General features: G+C 37.6%; 1 protein-coding gene across 2 annotated transcripts in view; it reads left to right on the top strand.

The window, feature by feature from the left end:
• The window catches only part of LOC120305850 (kelch domain-containing protein 8A), a 33,050-nt gene extending 13,468 nt beyond the window's left edge, over positions 1–19,582 (top strand). For both annotated transcript variants that reach the window (XM_039338156.1, XM_039338157.1), the window contains 6 exons: positions 7,101–7,157; positions 7,693–8,108; positions 9,146–9,310; positions 13,013–13,228; positions 16,038–16,139; positions 17,490–19,582. In XM_039338156.1, coding sequence (XP_039194090.1) covers positions 7,733–8,108; positions 9,146–9,310; positions 13,013–13,228; positions 16,038–16,139; positions 17,490–17,683 — 1,053 coding nt within the window. In that variant the 5' untranslated portion in view covers positions 7,101–7,157; positions 7,693–7,732 and the 3' untranslated portion in view covers positions 17,684–19,582. The remainder of the gene's footprint in view (positions 1–7,100; positions 7,158–7,692; positions 8,109–9,145; positions 9,311–13,012; positions 13,229–16,037; positions 16,140–17,489) is intronic.
• Positions 19,583–21,635: the final 2,053 nt, after the last annotated feature.

Consider the following 21,635-nt stretch of genomic DNA (forward strand, 5'->3'; position numbering starts at 1 on the left):
TAGGAGCACTAGACTAATTCATGTGTTAGCATCAACAAAAACTATCAAGCAAGTGCCAATTTATCTTCTCATTTTTGAAAACATGAAAATCTGATGGCATTTTATTGCTTTTTTATAAACCATTGTGTGATACAGAGCAATATATAATCTGGGCCAATGATTATTCTGGTATAAATCAATCTACTTCATTTAATGAAATGAACTTTGCTTCATCAGCGTATGGAATAATAAATGTGCTATCTAAGAGGCCGGGGATTAAGTATTATTGTCATAGACCAGGGGTGTCAAACTGCTGGCCCACAGGCTGGTTGCATCATGCAGAAGCCGCACCCAACCCAGCTCCAGCAATGCGAAAAAAGTCACGATATGTCGCGACATGTCACATGACATGGCGAGTTTGACATGTCATGGACTCACAGAGTTGTCTTTTTAAAAATGCATTCCTGAAGAGCTTCCGGTGGGAGGCGACGGCGATGGCGGCTAGCTTTTAGCCGTCCAGCTGGGGAAGTGTCAGAGCCGCGGAGCGCAGCGCGCATCAGCTGGCCCGCGGCTCGGAAATCCCTTCCCGGGCAAAGGGAAGGGATAGAGAACGCAAGAGTAGAGGTAGAACCCCTGAACCCCCTCTGGATTTATTTCTAGAGGGGGTGAAAGGAGTGTTCCCTCGGAGCTCTTGCTGATCTCCGCCTCCCAGCTGTTTTTGCTTCCTAGGAAGCAAAAGAAACCGCCGCTTCTATCTCCGTGTTTACAGCATTTTGGTGAGTAATTTTTAAACGGACGGAGCAGTTTAAAGGATTTTTTGTTATATTTTAGGTGTTTATTTTTTTTATCTTTTGATTTTTACTATTTTTCCTCCTTTTCTTTGTTATACTAGTGAAAGGACTTAAGATGGCGTTTTGAAAGTGTCGGAGTTTTTTTTTCCTTTCTCTTTTGTTTTACTTTCCCTTTTTAAGGACTGTTTTTTGCTTTTGCTTTTGCTTTTGGCTTAGAATTTTTTCTTTTGAATTGTTTGCTCTTTTACTACTTATTCTTGGGATTTATTCTGGACTTTTAATGATTATAGTTTGTCTCTTTTTAAAAATTCTTTTTTTCTTTTTTTTCCTCCTCCCTTTTTGGCTGGAGGGGAAAGGGAAGTGACAATTGTGCTTTTTAAAATGGCTTCAAAGAGGCAGCAGCCTTCCTCAATACCCAAGGTTATTTCTTCTCCTATAACTTCCACTGCACAGTTACAACAACAATCTAAACATGCACCACCGGCTCAGCCACCACCCTCCCCTCCTCTACCTGGACTTTCAGTACAAGAGGTTAGAGGCATAATGGGAGAGATTGTAGTTCAAATGAGAGAGGAAATGACTCAATTTGTTTCACAGATTAAATCAGAAATTAAATCTGATCTCAAAGAAGAGATAACGGGGATAAAGTCTAAATTGCAAGAAAATAATAATGAATTACGACAAGATATACTGGCAGCTGTTTCAGGTTTGGCTACTGTGGTGGTTAAGCTCGATGCAAGGCTTGAGGAAGTGGAAGACAAAGTTGACTCTTTAGATGACAAAATTCAAGACGTGGAAAGGAAGGTGGACTCCTCACAAGAAGATATTTTGATGTTTCAGTACAGACAGATGGAGTATGCTCTGAGGATTAGAGGCCTCAAGGAAGATATGAATCAAGATTTGATGGAGGTGGTTCTTAGTGATCTGGCGCTGGCTTTGGATATGGATAAAGGAGAATTACAGAGAGAAGTGGAAAAAATTTATAGACTCAACTCCTGGATTGCTAAGCAGAAGAATTTGCCCAGAGATGTGGTGATTTACTTTACAAAGAAGTCCCTGCGGAATGAGATTATACAAGCTTTTTACAACAAAAGATTTCAGATTGCCGCCCAAGATGTCATCATTCTAAAGGAAATCCCATCTAAAATTTTAAGAAGTAGGAAAGACTTTGCTTTTTTAACCAATGAGCTTAAAGCTAGATCGATGCCATTCAGATGGGAAATTCCGATGGGTATCGTTTTGAGCCATGCTGGGACACGTTACAGATTGAACACAGTTGACAAAGCTAGAGATTTCTATACTTCGGTCCTGAGTGCAGGCTCAACTTCATCTGGTCGGAAATCTTTGAGTGGTAAGGAACCTGAGCAGCAATCTGAGGCACTAGATTTGGTTTCCGCAGGGATGATAGAAGTGGCAAAGCAACGCCAAACAGAGGCTAAAGAGCAGAGGATGACTCGTGCAGCCTATAAGCGTAAAGAGAAAGAGCAACGTAAAAAAGAGCCCAAAGAGAATTCTCCTGGAAGTGCATCACCGCCGGTGGGAGGAGCAAGACCCAAGAGTTATGCAACACACGCAGCTCTGTCAGAGTTTGATGGTGTCTTCTCCAGGCTGCGTGCCAAGGGAGATGGCAAAGTTTTTGACCTGGAATGTTAATGGATTGAATTCTCCTCAGAAACGGAAAAAAATCTTTTATTATTTGAAGCAACATACCAATGATGTTATTTGTTTACAGGAAACTCATATTCTACTTAAAGATCAGAAATATTTAGTTAATGCTCGTTTGGGATCTCATTTTATATCTCCTGCACCTGGGAAGAAAGGGGGAGTTGTTATATATGTTAAACAAAACCTGCCAGCTTGTCTGGTAGAATCAGATCCCCAGGGGAGATATGTGATGATTGAACTTGGTATTTATGGAAAGAAAGTACTTATAGTTGGACTTTATGCTCCAAATCAACAACAGGAACAATTTTATAAACAGTTACACCAAAAAATAACTTTGCTTGATTATAGATCGGTGGTATTAATGGGTGATTGGAATGGTGTCTTAGATACACAAAGGGATAAGAAAGGTTCCTCTCCTTTTCTTAAACAAGCAAGGCTACCTAAAGCCTTTTTTGATATGAAAGAAGACTGGGAATTAAGGGACTATTGGCGGGAACGTAATCAAGAGGAGAGAGACTTTACTTTTTTTTCTGACAGACACCAATCTTTTTCAAGAATTGACTTTTTCTTTGATTACCACGGATTTGTATAATAAAGTAAAGAATGTAAAGATTTTTCCTAGATCACTGACGGATCATAGTCCAGTTTGGATGGAGTTGATTCAAGAGAAAGAGGAAAGAAGATCCTGGAGAGTTAATGAAAATTTGTTTAGACAAGAGAAGAATGTTCAAAAACTAAAGGAGTGTTTAAAGGACTATTTTGCTTTGAATATGTACAAGGGGACTTCAATGTCAATGGTATGGGATGCAGGTAAAGCATTTATGCGCGGTGTTTTGATAAAAATGAATAATTTTTATAAGCGAAATCAGATTCAGAAACGTAGAGAACTTGAAGATGAAATTAAACTAAAAGAAAGGGCTTTGATTCTAAATCCTTCTGATGAAAGTACTAAAGAATCTGTAAAGTTATTAAGGTCACAATTTAATATGTTGATAGCAGATCAAGCTGCAACCAATTTATTATTTATGAAACAAAATACATTTTGTAATGCTAATAAGCCGGGGAGATGGTTGGCTTATCAATTAAGAAAGAAACAGAGACAGAGAATAATAGAGAAAATAAATTATAAGGGTAAACTAGTTTCTCAGAAGGAATTAATTAAAAAATCTTTTTTGGATTATTATCAAAACCTATACAAATCTACTAATGTACAACTGTTAGATATAAATAAATATTTAGCTGAGGCAAGTTTTCCTAAACTGACTGAGGATCAGAAATATGAAATTAATGGTTTAATTACTAAGGAGGAAATTGCCTCAGCAATTCAACAATTGAAATTAGGGAAAGCACCGGTACGGATGGGTTAACAGCTGTTTATTATAAAGCTTTAATGGAGGAGATGATCCAACCATTAAATGATCTTTTTAATGGTATCTTACAGGGTTTAGAGATTCCTCCTTCATGGCGTAGTGCTTTTATATCATTGATTCCAAAGGAGGATCAAGATCTTACTTTACCAAAAAATTATAGGCCTATATCTCTTTTAAACGTGGATTATAAGATATTTGTAAAAATTTTGGTAAATAGGTTTATGAGGGTGGTGCATCATCTTGTGCATAAAGATCAATCAGGGTTTATAACAGGAAGGTATATGAAAAACAATGTTAGACAAATTATTAATTTATTAGAATACTTAGATAAGAACAACCAAGTTCCTGCAGGGCTCATATTTTTAGATGCTGAAAAAGCATTTGACCAACTGAATTGGCATTTTATGCTAAGAGTAATGGAAGAAATGAATTTTGGTGAAAACATATTACAAGCTCTTAAGGTAATATATCAAAAACAAACAGCACAACTTATTGTTAATGGAGGTTTGTCGGAGGTTTTTACAATAGAGAAAGGTACTAGACAGGGGTGTCCTTTATCGCCATTGTTGTTTGTTTTAACATTGGAAATATTATTGATCAAAATTCGAGACTCTCAGGAAATTAAAGGAATATATGTTAATAAAAAAGAATATAAGCTTGAGAGCTTTTGCGGATGACTTGGTTGTTACTTTGTCGCAACCTGATTATTCTGTAGTAAACTTATTACAGTTGATTCACCATTATGGTTTGGTCTCGGGTTTTAAGATTAATGTAAATAAGACTAAAATCTTACCTAAAAATATGTCGAGTCAGGAGAAGCAGATTTTGGTTAACTCGACGGGTTTTGAGATTGTTAATAAGGTAAAATATTTGGGGGTGATGCTGTCTGTTTCTAATGCAAAATTATTTAAAAATAATTATGAAAGGTTGTGGGTCAGGGTACAGAAAGACTTGAAGAATTGGGAAAAGTTGCAATTATCCCTCATGGGAAGAATTGCAGTGATAAAAATGAATATTCTACCCAAGTTTCTTTTTTTGTTTCAAATGTTACCAATTTTGAAAAATGAGATTAATTTAAATGAGTGGCAGAAGGGTCTCAATAAATTTATTTGGGCAGGTAAAAAACCAAGGGTTAAGTTCAAAATTATGCAAGACTTCCGTGAGAGGGGTGGACTCAAGGTACCAAATTTGAAATTATATTATGATGCGGTGGTTTTAACATTAATTAGTGACTGGGTAAATTTGACAAATTCTGAGATACTTTATCTAGAGGGATGGGATTTACTTTATGGGTGGCATGCCTATTTAATATTTAATAAAAAAATAGATTGGGCTTTTAAATCTCATATTTTAAGAATTTCTTTACTTAGGATCTGGAGAAAATATTATAAAAGTGATTTTAAAGTACCATTATGGGCTATACCTTGGCATGCGATAGAAGGAATAAAAAGAGGGGTTAAAATGGATATGGTGTCTTATAGACAGTTACTTAAATGGGATGGACAAAACTGGCAATTAAAATCACGGGAAGAATTAGCACAAGAAAATTTTACTTATTCTTGGTTCCAATATAGGCAACTACTAGATAGATGGAAGATGGATTGTAAGGTGGGTTTTCTTAGAGAAGATGAAAATCTTATTAAGCAACTGAAGGATCAAAGACAAACCCACATTAAGAGAATTTATGGGGTTTTAGTTGAATTGGACTCAGAAACGGAACTAATTAAAGATTGTATGATTAGATGGGCGCAGAACTTTGGTGAGCCAGTTTCATTGGACACCTGGGAAACTATTTGGGTGAGAAATGTCAAATTTACTCAAGCACAGAATTTAAGGGAGAATTTTTATAAAATGTTTTATAGATGGCACCTTGATCCACAAAAAATGTCTTACATGTACCCTGACGTGCAACCTAAATGCTGGAGATGTGGTTATAAGGAGGCTTCCTATTATCATATTTGGTGGTCATGCAGAGAGATAAAAGCATTTTGGATCAAAATATGGTGGAATATCCAGAGAATTTTTAGAAGGAGGGTAAAATTTACTCCGCAATTATTTTTGTTAGGTATTGTTACAGATTGTGATACAAAGGAGGTTGTATTGATGTTAAATTTGATCACAGCCGCGAGGCTGTTAGTTGGACAATATTGGAAGAAGGAATCTTTGCCTACATTGCAGGAATGGTTTTTTAAAGTAGCTTATCTGGCGGAAATGGCAAAGATTTCGGCTTTCTTAAAGCAACAAACGCAAGAGAAGTTTTTTGCTATCTGGGACAAATGGATAAAATTTATACAATTTAGATTGGGTATACAAAAATATCATATAGCTTTTTCATAAGTTTTATTTTTATATATATTATAGATATCTTTTTTATATATATAAACATAAAGTTTTTAATTTAATTTTTATTTTTTTTTTATTTCTCAAGCCTATATTCTGCTCTGGGAAGCTCAGGGGGGGGGAAGGGAGGGTTTTTGGGAGGGGTGTGGGGTGGGGTTTTTTTTTTTTTTTTATATATGTATTGTTTAACTTTTTTTTTCTTTGTATATGTTGTTTTTTGTTCTGTATTGTTCTTGTTTTTCTTGTAAAATTTATAAAACTTTTAATAAAAAAAAAAAAAATCTTGAAAAAAAAAAAAAAAAAAAAATGCATTCCTGCCATTCTTGTTTTTCCATGATCTATTTAAATTTTTGTTCTACTTACTCATTTTCTGGATTACATGCATAAAGCTTTTCTTTTATCTTACCTGCAAGAACAGTTGCATGCCAACTTGGTGGGGACCTCAGTTACACACATATATTTGCTTATGTCTTTAAGGTTACTTAATTTCGTCCACCCCAAAGAAAAAAAAATCCTGTCTGGAAATAAAGCATTCAGCCTGAGCCTGCTTATGCTCACATGGGGACACTGGAGCAGCTGCTGCTTGCTGTAAGCATAAGCAGCTGGGTCCATTTCTCCCTAACCTCATTTACATACTTGTCAGCTGTTCAGAGCAAGACAGCAAAAATAATCCCTTTGCTTGTAATAGGAGTTTGCAGTTTTGACTGTGCCCTAATTAGTGCACTGTTTCCTGCTGCTCACAGCTCAGTGCTGTGCTGCATGAGGCAGCAACAATTTATGTGAAATGAAGTGGGTGTGAATGAAGACAAGAAAAAGGGGCTTCAAAGGAGAGACCCAAGAAAGAAGCAAAGTTGACTGGAGGAAAATCTTCAAAGCTGGATAGAGACTCTGATCTGCATGGAATTTTGGGAGTGCAAGAACAAAAGGAATAAATTTAACTTATCTTATTATTTAGATGCAAATACCCAGCAGACAAAGAAATGGAGGATTAACTGAGAAGACCCAATAAAAGGTATGAGAGCTATTTATGTATCTATAGAGCAAAGGGGACAACCTCCTTTTGACTTTAAGCCCTTTAAGCCCTCCAGATTGATCCCACAATCAGCATAATACTCAGAGGTAATACTGTAGTAACTGCAATCTAACATTAGTATTTGATGGGCTACAGATCAGCTACAGAACCAGTTTGGTCTAATGGTTAAGGCATCAGACTAGAAATTGGGAGACCATTGTTTCTAGCTCTGCCTTAGGTATAAAGCCAGTTATGTGACCTTGATTCAGTCACTTGTCTCAGCTATAGGAAAGAGACAATAGCAACAAAACAACTTGCCAAGAAAGCTGCTGAGAGTTTTCTAGGCAGTCTCCAAGAATTGGAAGTGATTGAATAACCCCCCCCCCCCAAAAAAAGGCTAGAGATGGTAGAAAAGTCATAGAAAAGTTAGCTGTAGGACAGAAAGATGCATCCATGAAATTCTCAAGCCATTAGAAATCTGCATCTCTATGTTTGAACATCTCGTTTGTTGAAACTTTCTTATGTTTTGTTGCAGTATACATGGATTACTAAGCAGATGTTTCCCTGTCCCTGAGATGGAAGTGCCAAGCATCAAGGACTTTCAGTGGAAAACTTTAGCACCTTTGCCCAGTCCAAGAGTCTATTCTTCCCTGGTAGAGGCTGGTGGACAGGTGTTTGCCATCGGGGGCTGTGATGACAATGGTGTGCCAATGGACTGCTTTGAAGTGTATTCCCCAGAAGCAAACCAATGGAATTCTCTGCCCCCGATGCCTACAGCCAGGGCTGGGGTAGCAGTAGCTACACTGGGCAAGAGGATAATGGTGATTGGAGGCATGGGAGCCCATCAGATGCCTTTGAAGATAGTGGAGATGTACAACATAGATGAGGGCAAGTGGAAAAAAAGAAACTCTTTGAGAGAAGCCTCGATGGGCATCTCTGTGTCAGTAAAAGGCAAGAAACTTTTTTTAAAAAAAATAAAAAATAAAGTGTGTAGTAGAAACAACTTTAGCTTTGAAGGCAATACCTTGTCCTTGGATATATTTCTGTTTATAATTGGCGGGATGAATGATTTTTTTTCTCATATGCAGAGGCCTAGTCTAGTCAGCAAAAGGCTATCAACTTCTTTTATCCAGTCAGTATTGTCTGATTTTGACCCTTTCACCTGAATTGTTGGAATAACCATCAATGAATTGCTCTGGTTGAGTTTATGCGGTTTTCAACCATCTGGCCTAGAACTTGCTGTGAAGTCCGTTTTGTAATTGGAAGGTGGCCTGACCTTTTCTTCTTCTTCTTTTTAAACCCACACACAGCCAAGCATGTTTTGTATTCCTGCCAAATATGGAAGAAGTCGTTTATTCTGTTTGGTTTGGTGAAGTTTTTATAGCTCCCAAAGGACAGATAAATCAGTGCTTTCTAGTGCATGTGACAGGCTGAAGGTTTTTGCAAAGCATGGAGTGCCAAGATCATTCAGTAGGAATTTATATAGGAAGGTGAATGTGTGCAGTCAAGCATCAATCTTTTTTTCCCTTCAGTATCTTTACCCTCACATTACAACCTGCTTTTGAATATTTGAATCATTTTAGATATGTGTTTGCAATGGAAAGTATCAAATTGCTGTTATGAAATAGAAGGCCAGAAGCCTTCTTTTACCCAAACAAGCATTTCCTGCTTAAATGGGAACTTGACTGCAGGAGAGACATGGCTTAGAGAAGAAGTATTTATTGGAATTTAGCAATTTATCATTGCTGTTTTGCATGTGAACATCTCTTATTAAATGGACTAAAATCATAAATAACTTTCTAGCAAAAGAACTTGGTGGAAGTTTTATCCTTAGAGCAGTAGTCAAGCTATATGATCTGTGGAACATGATAACAACAATGAATGCGTTTCAGTTCAGGGATTATTCTGGTTTTACATTTAAAATGCATGGATTACAGCTCAGATATCCCAATTTCATAGTTGGGATTTTGTTTCCTTTTCTCTTCTAGACTACCGAATCTATGCAGCTGGTGGAATGGGAGCAGATCTACGTCCTCACAATTATATGCAACACTATGATATGCTTAAAGACATTTGGGTGTCCTTGGCAACTATGCCTACACCCAGGTATACTGCCACCTCCTTTCTGCGTGGCACTAAGATCTATGTTCTGGGTAAGAATACACTTCAAGCATCTTCTCATTTTGCAGCTAACTCTAATCTTTACCCTAATTTGTCTCCACGTACATAATTCAAGAACCTGTTTCTTCTTCCTCAAACAGCTGCTCAAGATATACAGTGCTGGAAATGTCCTTTGAATAAAAATGTCTGAGCAGTAACTGTCAGGTTTTCTACAGAAGCCACAGGTCCATGGCTACATTTCTCCATCATAGTGGAAGGAAATAGCATTTACATGAATGTCACTTTTCCTGAGCAATATTGTGAGATTAAAGAGAGGAACTCACAAACAGGTTCTTGGAAAACAACACTGAAGTGCCATTCTAAAATCATCAGTCAGAAATAAAATAAGGAAGATCTTCCCTGGTTGCCTAAGGCAGCATATGGCCCCCAACAACCTGGATCCTCATTTTACCAACCTCAAAAGGATGGAAAGCTGAATCAACCTTGAGCTTTTCAGGACTGAACTCCTGACAGTGCGTAGAGTTAGCCTGCAATACTGCATTCCAACCACTGCATCACCACAGCTCAGAAACATCCATCTCAGTCCCTGTTTGGCTATTTTTTGCTAAATAATACTGATCCAGAAAGCAGACACATTTTCCTAGGCATAAGGATGAAAGCTGAAAGAGGAAAAGTGGGCAATTAAATGGGAATTGCCATACAGTAGTTTACATTCTTACATTTTATTGAGCTTTTAGACAATGCTATCATCCAGTTATTGTCCTCCCCGAAATGAATTTGTATTTCTATCATAACTACAGAAAGTTTGATGTGAACTGCAGTATTCATGGGTGTAGAGAGCCTTAGCATTGTCCCTCCTTTTATCTTAAACTATTGGGAATCTTCAGGCCATAAATATTGTCTCCTCCTCACCTCCCAGGACCCAGATTTAGATGGCTAGCAATTTTGGAAGGCTCTACCCTCAAAGCTTTTAAATAGCCAATAACCTCAATGAAGGTTGCAATATCTTAAAGCTTCTTTTGCAGTGCAGGGAGACCATTTTTAAGGAAAGTAGATGAGGCTAACCTTGTTGCACAAAGATACAAGGTGGTGTTAGCCATCTCATTCATAATAGAACCCTCTAAGATAAATAGATATTGGGAGTTTTTTAAAATAGGTTTCAATTACTTTCTAAAAGTCTAATTGCAGAATTTGTGCAAATGTATATGTGAATAGTTGTTCACATGGAAATAGTTACATTGAACTGCTGCTTGACTGAACAGAATCATCTTGCCCTTTGCCTATCTCATCCATTCATGAAAGCATGTCATCAAGTCAGACCATAGTATCCAATAGTTCAGTATCAGCAGCTGGACATAGTAACACTTCATTGTTATCTTTAAGGACTAGGAAGTATTATAACTGGATCTGATGGAACTTAAAGAAAGCTACACATAGAATTGCAATGCATTTAGGTGTACAGTATGTCACTGATAATTTTACTTGTATCTGACCAGAAATATGCAAGAATGAAGGGTTCACTGAATGCACAGAGATTTTGAATGTGTTCCACTATTATGCAGTTTTGAAGCTGTAAATTCCAAAGTTTTCTGAAATGTGGGCACTGATCCTTAGCAAAACAGGCAGAAGAGATACAGAAGTGACAAAGTAACTTGAACAAAAGAGAATAGCTGCAAAAGCAAGATGGACAAGGTAGACAATTGAAGTTGATAAGCTTGCCTCTTGGATTCTGAGTTCAAAAGGGGCCAGGCCAATTTATCTCCAACTTTTTCTCTAATGTCCAAAAGAAACAGAGAAAAGAATAAAACATATGAATAATTTATATCAGGTAGACTTCATATTAATACTGTGTATATATCTCTAAGTTAGTCTTGACTCCTGCTATTTGCTTGAACAAATCCATGTAGTTTTCTTGACAATATTTCTAGAAGTGTTTTGCTTTCTTCCTTTGGTTAAAGAGAAATTGACTAGAGCTCAGCTGGTTTCACACTTAAGACAACAGTAAAACTCATGGTTTCCCTTTTCCTTGCTCAGTGCTTTTAACCACTACATCAAACTGGCTCTCTAAAGTTAGTTCTAATCTGGGGGGGGGAATTTAGGCAAGGAAGTGAGAGTCCCCCTTCATTCTCACTACATCTATTGCCCCAAGGGTCAATAATTTTATTAATTCAGAAGATTGGTACACAGAAAATTGAATTCGAACATTGATAATATTGCTAATAAAAAGCATTTGGAGACTGCAGTATCTCCTCTACACCCAACATTAAATCAAAAAGTTATCTCTGAGCAGAGTGAAATGATATCTATTTTGATTTAGCTGTTCTCATTCTAAGACCAAAAAAAAAAAGTATGTTCTAAAGCTTCCAAAGTTGGGCCAGGGTCTTCTGTGACCTGCATAGAACAGGAAATCTATCACCCTCCTCATAAGTCATGATATATAATACTTAAAGGTTAGTTTTTGACCCCTGAGGCAGAAAATCTCACATTTTCCCCTGCAGTTCTAAACATGATGCCATCTCTCTGCAATATGGGCAATCTCTGTCTTGTGATTTTGATGAGTAAATAGAAGTTGTCTTCTTAATTAACAGCAACAAATTTTATCAACTTTTTATACACTTCAGTATGGTCTTAGAACGAGAGTAAATTCTGTTCACATCTACACTAAATTCTGTTCACATCTACACCAGAGCTTACACACTGTAATGAGTACTGAGGCATGAGTAGATATGAGCTGGCTGGGAAAATCTGTGACTTGGTCCATACATCTTAAAGTTGTCCAGTTTGAAAATGGGTAGACAGTAGTTATCAAGCTTCCTGCAAGGGGAGAGCAAGAACATAGAAGGGGAAATGAGTTTGTTTTTTTTAAAACTAAAATAGTTACATAAACAGAACTTGCAGTAAAGAGCTCTTCTGGCTCCCTTTTGTTCATTCTTCCTGCAGCTGCTAAGCATGCTTAATCCTTCTTGGGTGATTTTAAAGCAGATATATTTTCTACAAATCTCAAACTCTCCCAGATGTGCTGACAGCTCCCTCTCATTTCTTACTCCAGTTCTGTGTTGAGGGAGTGATTACTCATCATGCCTTGATAATCATTTTGGTTAAGGCCAACTGTAAATATAAAAGAATAACACCACCAAAAGCACCCTTCCATACACACACACCAGTATATAAAATGGGCAAATTGGTGGAAACTACTATGACATGCTTAAAGATCATAACTGTAACCTTGGCAAAAATATGCAATGCTTTTGAAGCACAATTGGTAGGACATCTATGGAATAAATGTATTATCCTGCAACACTGCATACTTTATGCCAAATATACAGACAGAGGTTTGCCTGATTTATGAACTAGAATAACAGTCTAAGAGTAATCATAATTATGAGTTGTGCCATGTGGTAAGTTAGCTTTATAACTGAAAGGTTGTTATAAAATCTGTTCAGCTGAGTGACTATCCAGAGAAAATTACTTAATGAGAGGTAATTTTTTTTTCCAAAGATTTCATAGGTAGTCAGATCTTGTTATTTCCTAACAGGATGAGGAAGAAAAGGACATAAAACTGAGTTGGTTTTTCAGCAGCCAAGAGAATTCCTTTCCCTTCACTTGTGATAGCATCTCTTTACCTAATTTTCCTCAGTTCTCCATTCACTACTGCTTTCACAATGATGAAAAAATAATATTGGTATGAAGCCAAGCTGATCTTTCACTACAGTATCTGCTTTTCTTTACTGAAGGTGGAAGGCAGTCCAAATATGCTGTGAATGCCTTTGAAGTCTTTGATATTGAGACCAGATCTTGGACCAAGTTCCCCAATATTCCCAGCAAAAGGGCTTTCTCCACCTTTGTTTGCACAGAGAACAACATCTTTAGCCTTGGAGGATTGCGGCAGGGCAGATTGTACCGTCAGCCTAAATTCATGAAAAATGTGGATGTCTTTGATATCGAGCAAGGTGGGTTTTCTACGATTGCCTCCAAATTCTAATGTGGCTACATTCAGGTGGGGGGAGGGGGGGAAGAGAACAACCTTTTGATACACACTTTTTATAACTAGTAAAATGCTGCCTCCATTTCTCCTGTGGTTTGCTATGTATATTCAGCAGTATAATTTGGGAAAATTCTGAAAGAATAAAAAATGGCTGTATGTACCTAATGAACTGAGGCTCGCTTACCCAAGCCTTATAATGGGGAGTACAATCTATGTTCTCTGGTTTGCATTTAACCTCTACAAGTGTTGTGAGTCTGTGCCAGCCACTGGACCCGGCAGCTGAGTCCGGGGAATCAGGAGGAGGAGGGGCCTGGAGAGCCATCAGAGTCGGAGGAAGGCTCTGATCAGCTCCAGGACTTACAATCTGATGAAGAGCCTGCCCCTCCAATCATGCTCAGGCTGAGACTCAGCTGTGCAGGGAACCTGAGACAGACTCTGAGGACTCAGAGCTGGAAGACAAGCGCAGACAGGCAACAAGAGCAGGACAGAGGGAGGCAATGGGGCAACTCCAAGGGAGGAGGAGAAGTCATTGAGAAGTCACGCCTTGGGGCTGCATAATAAAAAGGGAAGGTATGGGCGGTGCTGGTTGCTGAAGGCAACCGTTTGCAAAGGACTCAAGTTTCATGGAATCAGATTCTGTTTGCCTTGCCTGTGAACAATTCTTCGTTTGAATCGTGTTCTGTTTGCCTTTGAACAATTCTCTGTTTGCATTCTGTTTCGTTTGCCTTTGCTTTGGGGACATTTTCAGGTCTGTACCTAATTAATAAAAGGGGTTTGTTTTTCCTGCATTTCCAGCCTACTTGTTAAATGAGGGGTTGGTCCTTGTGGAGTTAACAAGGACTCACATAGGCTGGGACAGAACAACAAGTCCTATTGATCCTAAAGAAATCACTGCCAAATTTCCATTATTAAATTTCAAATTGGGCAGGAAGGAAAATTGCTAAATACATGAAGAATAACTATATGAAATGTATTTATCATTAATATTAATTAAAATAAAATGTTCTTCCATTCTGATTCCGCCTACTTGTCTCTAGCAAATCACACAAAAGTAAAAAGCAGTCTTATTACATCTGATGTAATAAGGGAATTAAGGTATGTAGTATAATAGTAAAAACTCTGGATTGCTGCTTTTGAGTTCACAACCCAAGTTGTATACTGATCCCTAAATATTTGAGAAGCCCATCATCTAAATTATGTTTTCAAGGCAAGTGTTTGCATTGTAAGGTCTTCATTCGTTAATGTGACAACAAATGTAATAGTTTAAGTAGCAAATATTTTTATTCAGTTTGGTGACTGCCCCTTCAAGGATTTCAAGAATCTTATTTATAGCAAAAACAGTTTCTCTCCAGGTGCCAGAAAATTCATTGTTCCAATTGTACTGCCAATTGTTCCTAAATCTATATTAAGCTTTAAAATTCAGATGTAAAACTTTTATGTAAAATTCACAAGTCCAGAAGTCAGTTTTAACTTAATGGAGGAGATGGGTCTGCAGAGAAGTGAAGCAATTTATCATCTTACTATGAACAGTAACTGCTCACTGGAGAGAGGACCCCACATATTATTGAATTAATGGAGAGGAGCAGCCTTTTATGAGATTCTTCTGAACTTCAGATTCTCATGCTTTCTGATGCTATGGGCTTCAAATTTGCCGAAACCCAGGACGAGTTGGATGTGGAATGTTAACTTTTATATGTTAATCCATGTTAATATTTTGGAACTCTGTGTGGAATTTTACTGGTAATTGGATAAGGAGATGTTACTTTTTTGATTTGCCTATTGTTAAGAAAAAGTGGCAGCGTGCTGGCTCAATGGTTAAGATGTTGGGCTTGTTGAGTGGAAAGTCAGCAGGCCAGGTTTGAGACCTGAGCACCACACAATGGGGTGAACTCCTGTCCTCGACCCAGCTTTGGCCAATCTAGTAGTTTGAAAGAATGCAAATGTGAGTAGATAAATTGGTAACATTTTGGTTGGAAGGTAAAAAGCGCTCTGTGATGTCAGGCTGACCACATGACAATGGAAATGTCTTCCGACAACACTGGTTCAATGGCCTTGAAATGGAGATGAACATTGACCTATTATTATAGTTGGCAATGACTAGTGGAGTATAATCTGCAATGACTTCTTTTTTTATTGCTAAGAGATGGTTCTGAGATGAAGAGTTTTATATTTATTAATTAAGAGAAGATGAGATTATAAAAATGTTTATATTTGTTGTGATGAGGGTGAGAAACTGCTTTCTTAAGGGGAGGTTCTTTTTACTTTTGCCTTCTTGCACTTTTTTCTTTCTTTTCTTTTTTAGTTTGCATTATTTTATTGTTGTTTCTAAACCATTTATTAAAATAATTATTAAAAAAAAGAAACCCAGCTTAAGTTGGTTCTCCCCATTCATCAACAAATTGGTATCTTTCGTGAGGTCTGCCTCAAAGGAGTAGAATTTTTTGGGTAATAATATATATTCAGTGGGGTTGACTGAACAGGTCCCTACATTGCTGCACTAACCATATTACCATAATAATTTCCCCAGAAAGCAATATCCATATATGTATATAATTGCATTCTGCAGAAGTTACAATGGCAAAGGGCGGGAATACAACTGAAAGACTTGGTGATCATGTCTGTATCAAACAGTAAAAAAAGTATAAGGGGGGGAAGGAAATATGAGCACTCAAAATATATCAGTAGAAAAAATCTATTGAGTTATAGACCTCTAGCATGTTATTAGCTATGAAAAATGTCATGATCATTTAATAATGAATCAGGTTAATTTTCAGGAGGCTGGATGAAGATTGATCGCTCATTTTTTCTGAAGAAACGACGGGCAGATTTCATTTCTGGATGTTTAAAAGGAAGAATTGTTGTTGCAGGAGGACTAGGTGAGGATTTTTTCCCCATCCCTTCAAAGTTTGAACTATATTTTTCAGTTTTATTTATATTGCGAATAGGAAATAGACCTGTCCATGAGTCTACCTCAAAACTTTTCCAACGAGTCCTGCTCTCATTAGCGACCCCCTGCCTCTACCATGCCTATGGAGCTAATAGGGAAGCAGTTAGTCTGGGAAAGCATAAAGCTTTGCCATCGTGGATTCTCTGAGTTCCTCCCTAAGGCATGAAACCCAGAGAATGCAGGTTAGAAAACTAGGTTGGTGATCTAGGAGTAGAAAATCACAAACCTCAGATAAATATGCCCAAGAAAGCAGATGATGGACTAGAAAAAATGATTATTCTAGTTAAGGTTGAGAGAAATAGGAAAAAAAAAAAAAGATGGATGGATGGAATTTCCTTAGAAGAGCTTTTATTATTATAAATGTCCAGGTGCCAAGCATACCTTTAACTCTACAATTATCAGGAATAAAACTTAGTAATGCTGAACTAAAATCCATTATCGCTTACTTACTTACTTCATACTTACAAAATGAACCAATGAATATACGTATGTTTTTATTGTGTGAAGTTGGGTGTCTGGGAAGAGAGATATACAAGATTTGAAATAGGAAAACTAAAAATAGTTAAAATGAAGAAAAAATAAATCCACAGGAATCTTTATAAGCTTATACTATGGACAGCTATGATAGCAAAATTATCTGAAGAAATGTTTAAATTATAATTATTTGCACAGGTCTGAATATGATACAGTACAAAACAAATCAATTTCTTCTCTAAAATGAGAGAGACAACCAAATCTATATTCAGGGATAAGAAATGTGTGTACGTGTTTGTCTGTATTCATATCAAAGCAGAGGGAAGGAAATCACCTTTTTTTCAAACTGATCTCGGTACTCAATATGGCACGTAATCGATTCTGTTTTCTGTCTAGCAGAATAACAGCACTACAGATCCAGCTGATTTAACTTATTTTCTTTGGTTTCTCAAAATCAATTAGTTAAGAAACAGCAATAATCTCTCCAAAAATTACAGTTCCTATATTAGTTTGTTCAAGTTCAGGAACTTGAAGATGTATGGACTTCAGCTCACAGAATTCCCGAGTCAGGCTCAATCATGCTGGCTGAGGAATTCTGGGAGCTGAAACATCTTAAAGTTTCTAAATTTGAAAAACACTATTTCAAAGGATATATTTGCCCCAGATGTGCATAAATAAACAAACACACACAAACACATATACTTGTATATTCTTTTTAAAACCAGTAATCAGTAGAATGTTCATTGGATGGCTTTGGAATTCTGTGCATTTTCTATCTGTCTGTAATCATATTTCTCTCAACCAGGAAACCAGCCAACTGTTCTGGAATCAGCTGAGGCCTTTCATCCTGGAAAAAATAAATGGGAAAGTTTACCACCTATGCCTACTCCACGATGTGCTTGCTCCACTATTGTGGTAAAAAACTGCCTTCTAGCGGTAGGTGGAGTGAATCAGGGTTTGAGTGATGCCGTAGAAGCATTATGTGTCTCTGATTCCTAGCAGGCATGTCATTGGATGCTCACCATTCATAGTGATCTACAGACCAAGAAATAGCTCTGTAGCTTTAAAGCTGGGCCAGTGTCTTCAGTATGTGAAAAGTTGACACTTTTCCTTCACCAACTCAAAGCAGCACTGCCTTGCTTTCCTCTAATTCCTTTCATAGTGTCCTTTGGAAACAACAAATTCTCGCTCCATGTAACTACACAGTCTTGTGGTTCTGTCATCTGGCAGAAGCTCTTTCCTATAATGATGTCATCATCTCTGCAAGCATTACGGAGCACCACTGACTCATGAATTTATAGGACATTCCCACTGTCAACTCTGAATGGCCGGAAATCAGGCCAGTTTTGTAATGGAGCAGTCAAGGTTCATAGCCTGACATGAAGTTTCATCCAAGGATGAGGAAGCATATCATCTAGGACTATGAGAAGATTTTGCCTTCCTCTGAAATATCATGTACTAGTCACAGCTATTGAACAAAATCGTTAAGATTCTGTGCTGAGCTTTTCCAAGTACTTTTTGAAGAATAACAATGGAAACAAAGAAGGGAATCCCACAGAGCTAGAGTGCAATGTGCCCCAGCATTCCTGAGCTCTTTGGAATAGTGCCATTATGATAATGAACTTACTGTTTTTCTGTGGGAATCTTGAAGAGTTCGTAGTCTTCAAAATTCCCCACTGTGATATTGCCATATAGGGATTCAAAGCATCTTGTATGAATGTCTTCCCAATCATGCAGCTTATGATCTTGAAGTCACATCAATTTGTGTGAGAGCAACAAACATATTACCTTGATTAGTAATATATTCTATCATTAGAATGGCAGAATTGTTCTGTCCAAAGACCTGAAAACAAAAGGTGAAGAATCAAATTCAGGAGAAAAATGCCTCTGTCCCAGGAACCAAGGTATTACTCCCTTCAATGATCCTCCCTCCATCCCTTCCTCTTTGTTTGTGTGTGTGTCTCTGTATATGTGTGTGTATCTTTCACACATTCTCCAACCCCACAATTGGTTCCATCCAAGGTACACAAAGTGTGGTTGAGTTTAATATAATTGATGTCTGAGTAGCAGGGAAGTTATGGACTTGGCTCATAGCCACTTTCACATGTCCCATGGCAACAGCAACACTTGGGTGCAGTCTTGCTTGTCTTTTTTTTTTTAACCTGTTTCATGCATTGTTTATCTTCATTAACCTGCAGGGTGAAATGGTCAGTTTCACCCAAGTGCACAATTGATCAGTTCTGGTTAGTTATTAACAAGTAACACAATTAAAATCAATGTTCATATTGTAACTTGAATAACTCCTATAGGCAGTTAGTGTTCTGTTCTTATACAGAGAAAAGAGAGAGACCAAAGTTTACAAGAATACTATTCTTAGTATTGATTTAGCTACTATAGAGCAATCATACACATACACTAAGGGTTTTTCTGCACTGCAATCTTAAGCTGCTTAGCTCTTCTGTACATACTGCCTGGAAATGAAGCAGGCTTAAGAAATCCATTTCCAAATTTCGACTTTTTGTCCTCTTTGGTTATAATGATGACCAGGTGTCTCATTTGGATTGTAGTTACCACTAGTCCTGATTGGTGGATTCCTACCTTCTTTATCCCTTCTCCCATTCCAGGAACATACATGCAAATTGCTTTCTGCATTGTGGGCAACAGAATTTAAGGTTATGTAGTTTCTACTGATGGACCTCTTCTATGAGCGCCCCACCCTCATTGACTCCCCCTCATTTTCCTATCTGGTGCATTACATTTTTATCATTCCTGCTTCACTTGGCTGCAAGGGAAAACTTGTCAAGTTCAACAGATTATGTAAGGGGGGAAAATGGTCACATTTCACCATTCTGCCTGTGAAATTGCAAAAAAAAAAAAAAGTGAAATGAAGAAAAGAAACAGAAATTCACCATTCTGGTCCCTGTAGGAGGAGGCGGCAGGGTGAGCAGCCCAGGATAAAATGGCAGTGACAGGAAGTGGCATTCCTACCATAGTGTACGGTAGATGAGTGGAATGGGCAGATATAACTACACTGAAATCAAAGGTGTGGTTGAACAGAATGATACAAGTCAGAAAACATTACTTTTAAGTATTGAGAAGAGGCTCTGCATTTCTGCTCTGAAGAAACAGCCAGTGGCTTATATTGATGGGAATTAGCTCTGCAAATTGGTTTCAGTCCATGCTCCCAACATGTGATCTGTAAAGAAATCTTCAAGTCATATTGCTACCCCCACAGTGAAGGCCTAAAAGAAGCTTTGGATTGGTTGATATAATCATTAGAGATTGAGCATGACTCAAGAGAGATTTTATCTTTTTAATGGATGTGCATGTTATCCTGGAAGGATGTCCTGTCCTCAGATCAGCAAACACGAAGACAGAAATATCAGCATTTTTCAGCCAGCTATTTTTGACTATCTTAGGACACTGGCTTCTTAATTATGAATTAAGAAGCTTGATAGTACTATTTTGCATTTTAAATTTTAGATGATTTTAAAAAATTCTATCTATCCACACAGCTCTCTCCAGGGTAGTGCTCTGGCTAGCCCAGTTTCCATCAGGTACCGGTAACTAAATCAGCCAGACTGTAAAAACAGATGACAACAAAATAAAAAGCACATAGGAATGGAAACCACAAGCCAAAATTCTTGCATGAAATCAGTGCTGGTGAAGAGACTAAGACTTTGAAAAAAGAAAAGCTCTTTGAATGGTATCAAAAACATAAAAATTGGGATGCCAGGTGAATTTGTCTCGGAAGAACATCCAACTGAGAGACGCAATAGTTGAAAAGCCATAGTGTTTCCCTGCCATCCATTTCATTTCCAGAAACTAGGGACTTTCAGAAGAGGTTATCTCTGTGTCCAGACTGGCTCCCTCATGTGGGATTATATAATCCTTCAAATACTTGGGTTTGAAGCGATGCAGGTTGTTAAAAGCATCCGATTTGGAATTACACTGGATCAAAAGCATGATTTTCAAGATTTGTTTATTATTTTGAATGTATGCCCCACTTTCTGTTATGGTAACAAAGAGAAACCTTGGAGAGCAGTGAGCACTATTTCCATCAGGTAACTAAATTAACCAGTCTGACAAATATCAAGCAGCTGCTTTGAGAGGCTTAAAAAGCAATTCAATGGCCCAACATCAACATCCAGGAGACTTCAATTATGTCTGGCTAATATAAGCAGTCTGTGCAGCTTTTTGACCCAAGATACTTTCCAGGCATACTACATAAAATTTGCAAATTAGCAAGACATGAGAGAGCACATAATAAGCACTTAAAAATTTGGAAGCCTGTCCTTTTTTTATAACATCTTTCTGTGATGCACAGGGAACAAACAAGAGTGCACAGGGAACAAAACTAGATTTTGTTAACAGAGTGCACAGGGAACAAAACTAGATTAAAAGAAAGCATATCACGGACCAACTCTGTTCCAGCAAAACTGGTCTGATTTTATGTGCATTGTTAAATATAAGTTTAAATTTGTGCGGGAATAAATGGGGTTTGCTTGCTTTATCTGGTTTGTGGACAGGGTATTAAAAGGGCTCCAGAAATATCCAGAGGACCACTAGAAGCAAACATTAAAAAGAATGCTTGGATATGTTCCTTAATTAGTCAGACTCAATTAAGGAATGTATCCATGCATTTTACTTTGTAACAGTACTGGAGTGAATTGCCACTACTGTACCTTCTTCAAGGGCATTATTTTTCAGTTTCTCAGACTATTTTAAAATTCCTTGATGATTGCCTATCCTAATCCTGCTTTAGGTTCAAAGCCCAGAGAAGATTATCAAAGTGCTGCTATACAAGAGTGAGCATAGCTTACGGCAGGGGTCTGCAACCTTGACAACTTTAAGACTTGTGGACTTCAGCTCCCAGAATTCCTCAGCCAGCATAGTCCACAAGTCTTTGTGTCCAGACTAGCTTAAGTCCACAAATCTTAAAGTTGTCAAG

The sequence above is a fragment of the Crotalus tigris genome, unplaced genomic scaffold (assembly GCF_016545835.1).
Source record: "Crotalus tigris isolate CLP2741 ecotype Arizona unplaced genomic scaffold, ASM1654583v1 scf7180000017692.518282, whole genome shotgun sequence".
Taxonomy (NCBI): Eukaryota; Metazoa; Chordata; class Lepidosauria; order Squamata; family Viperidae; genus Crotalus; species Crotalus tigris.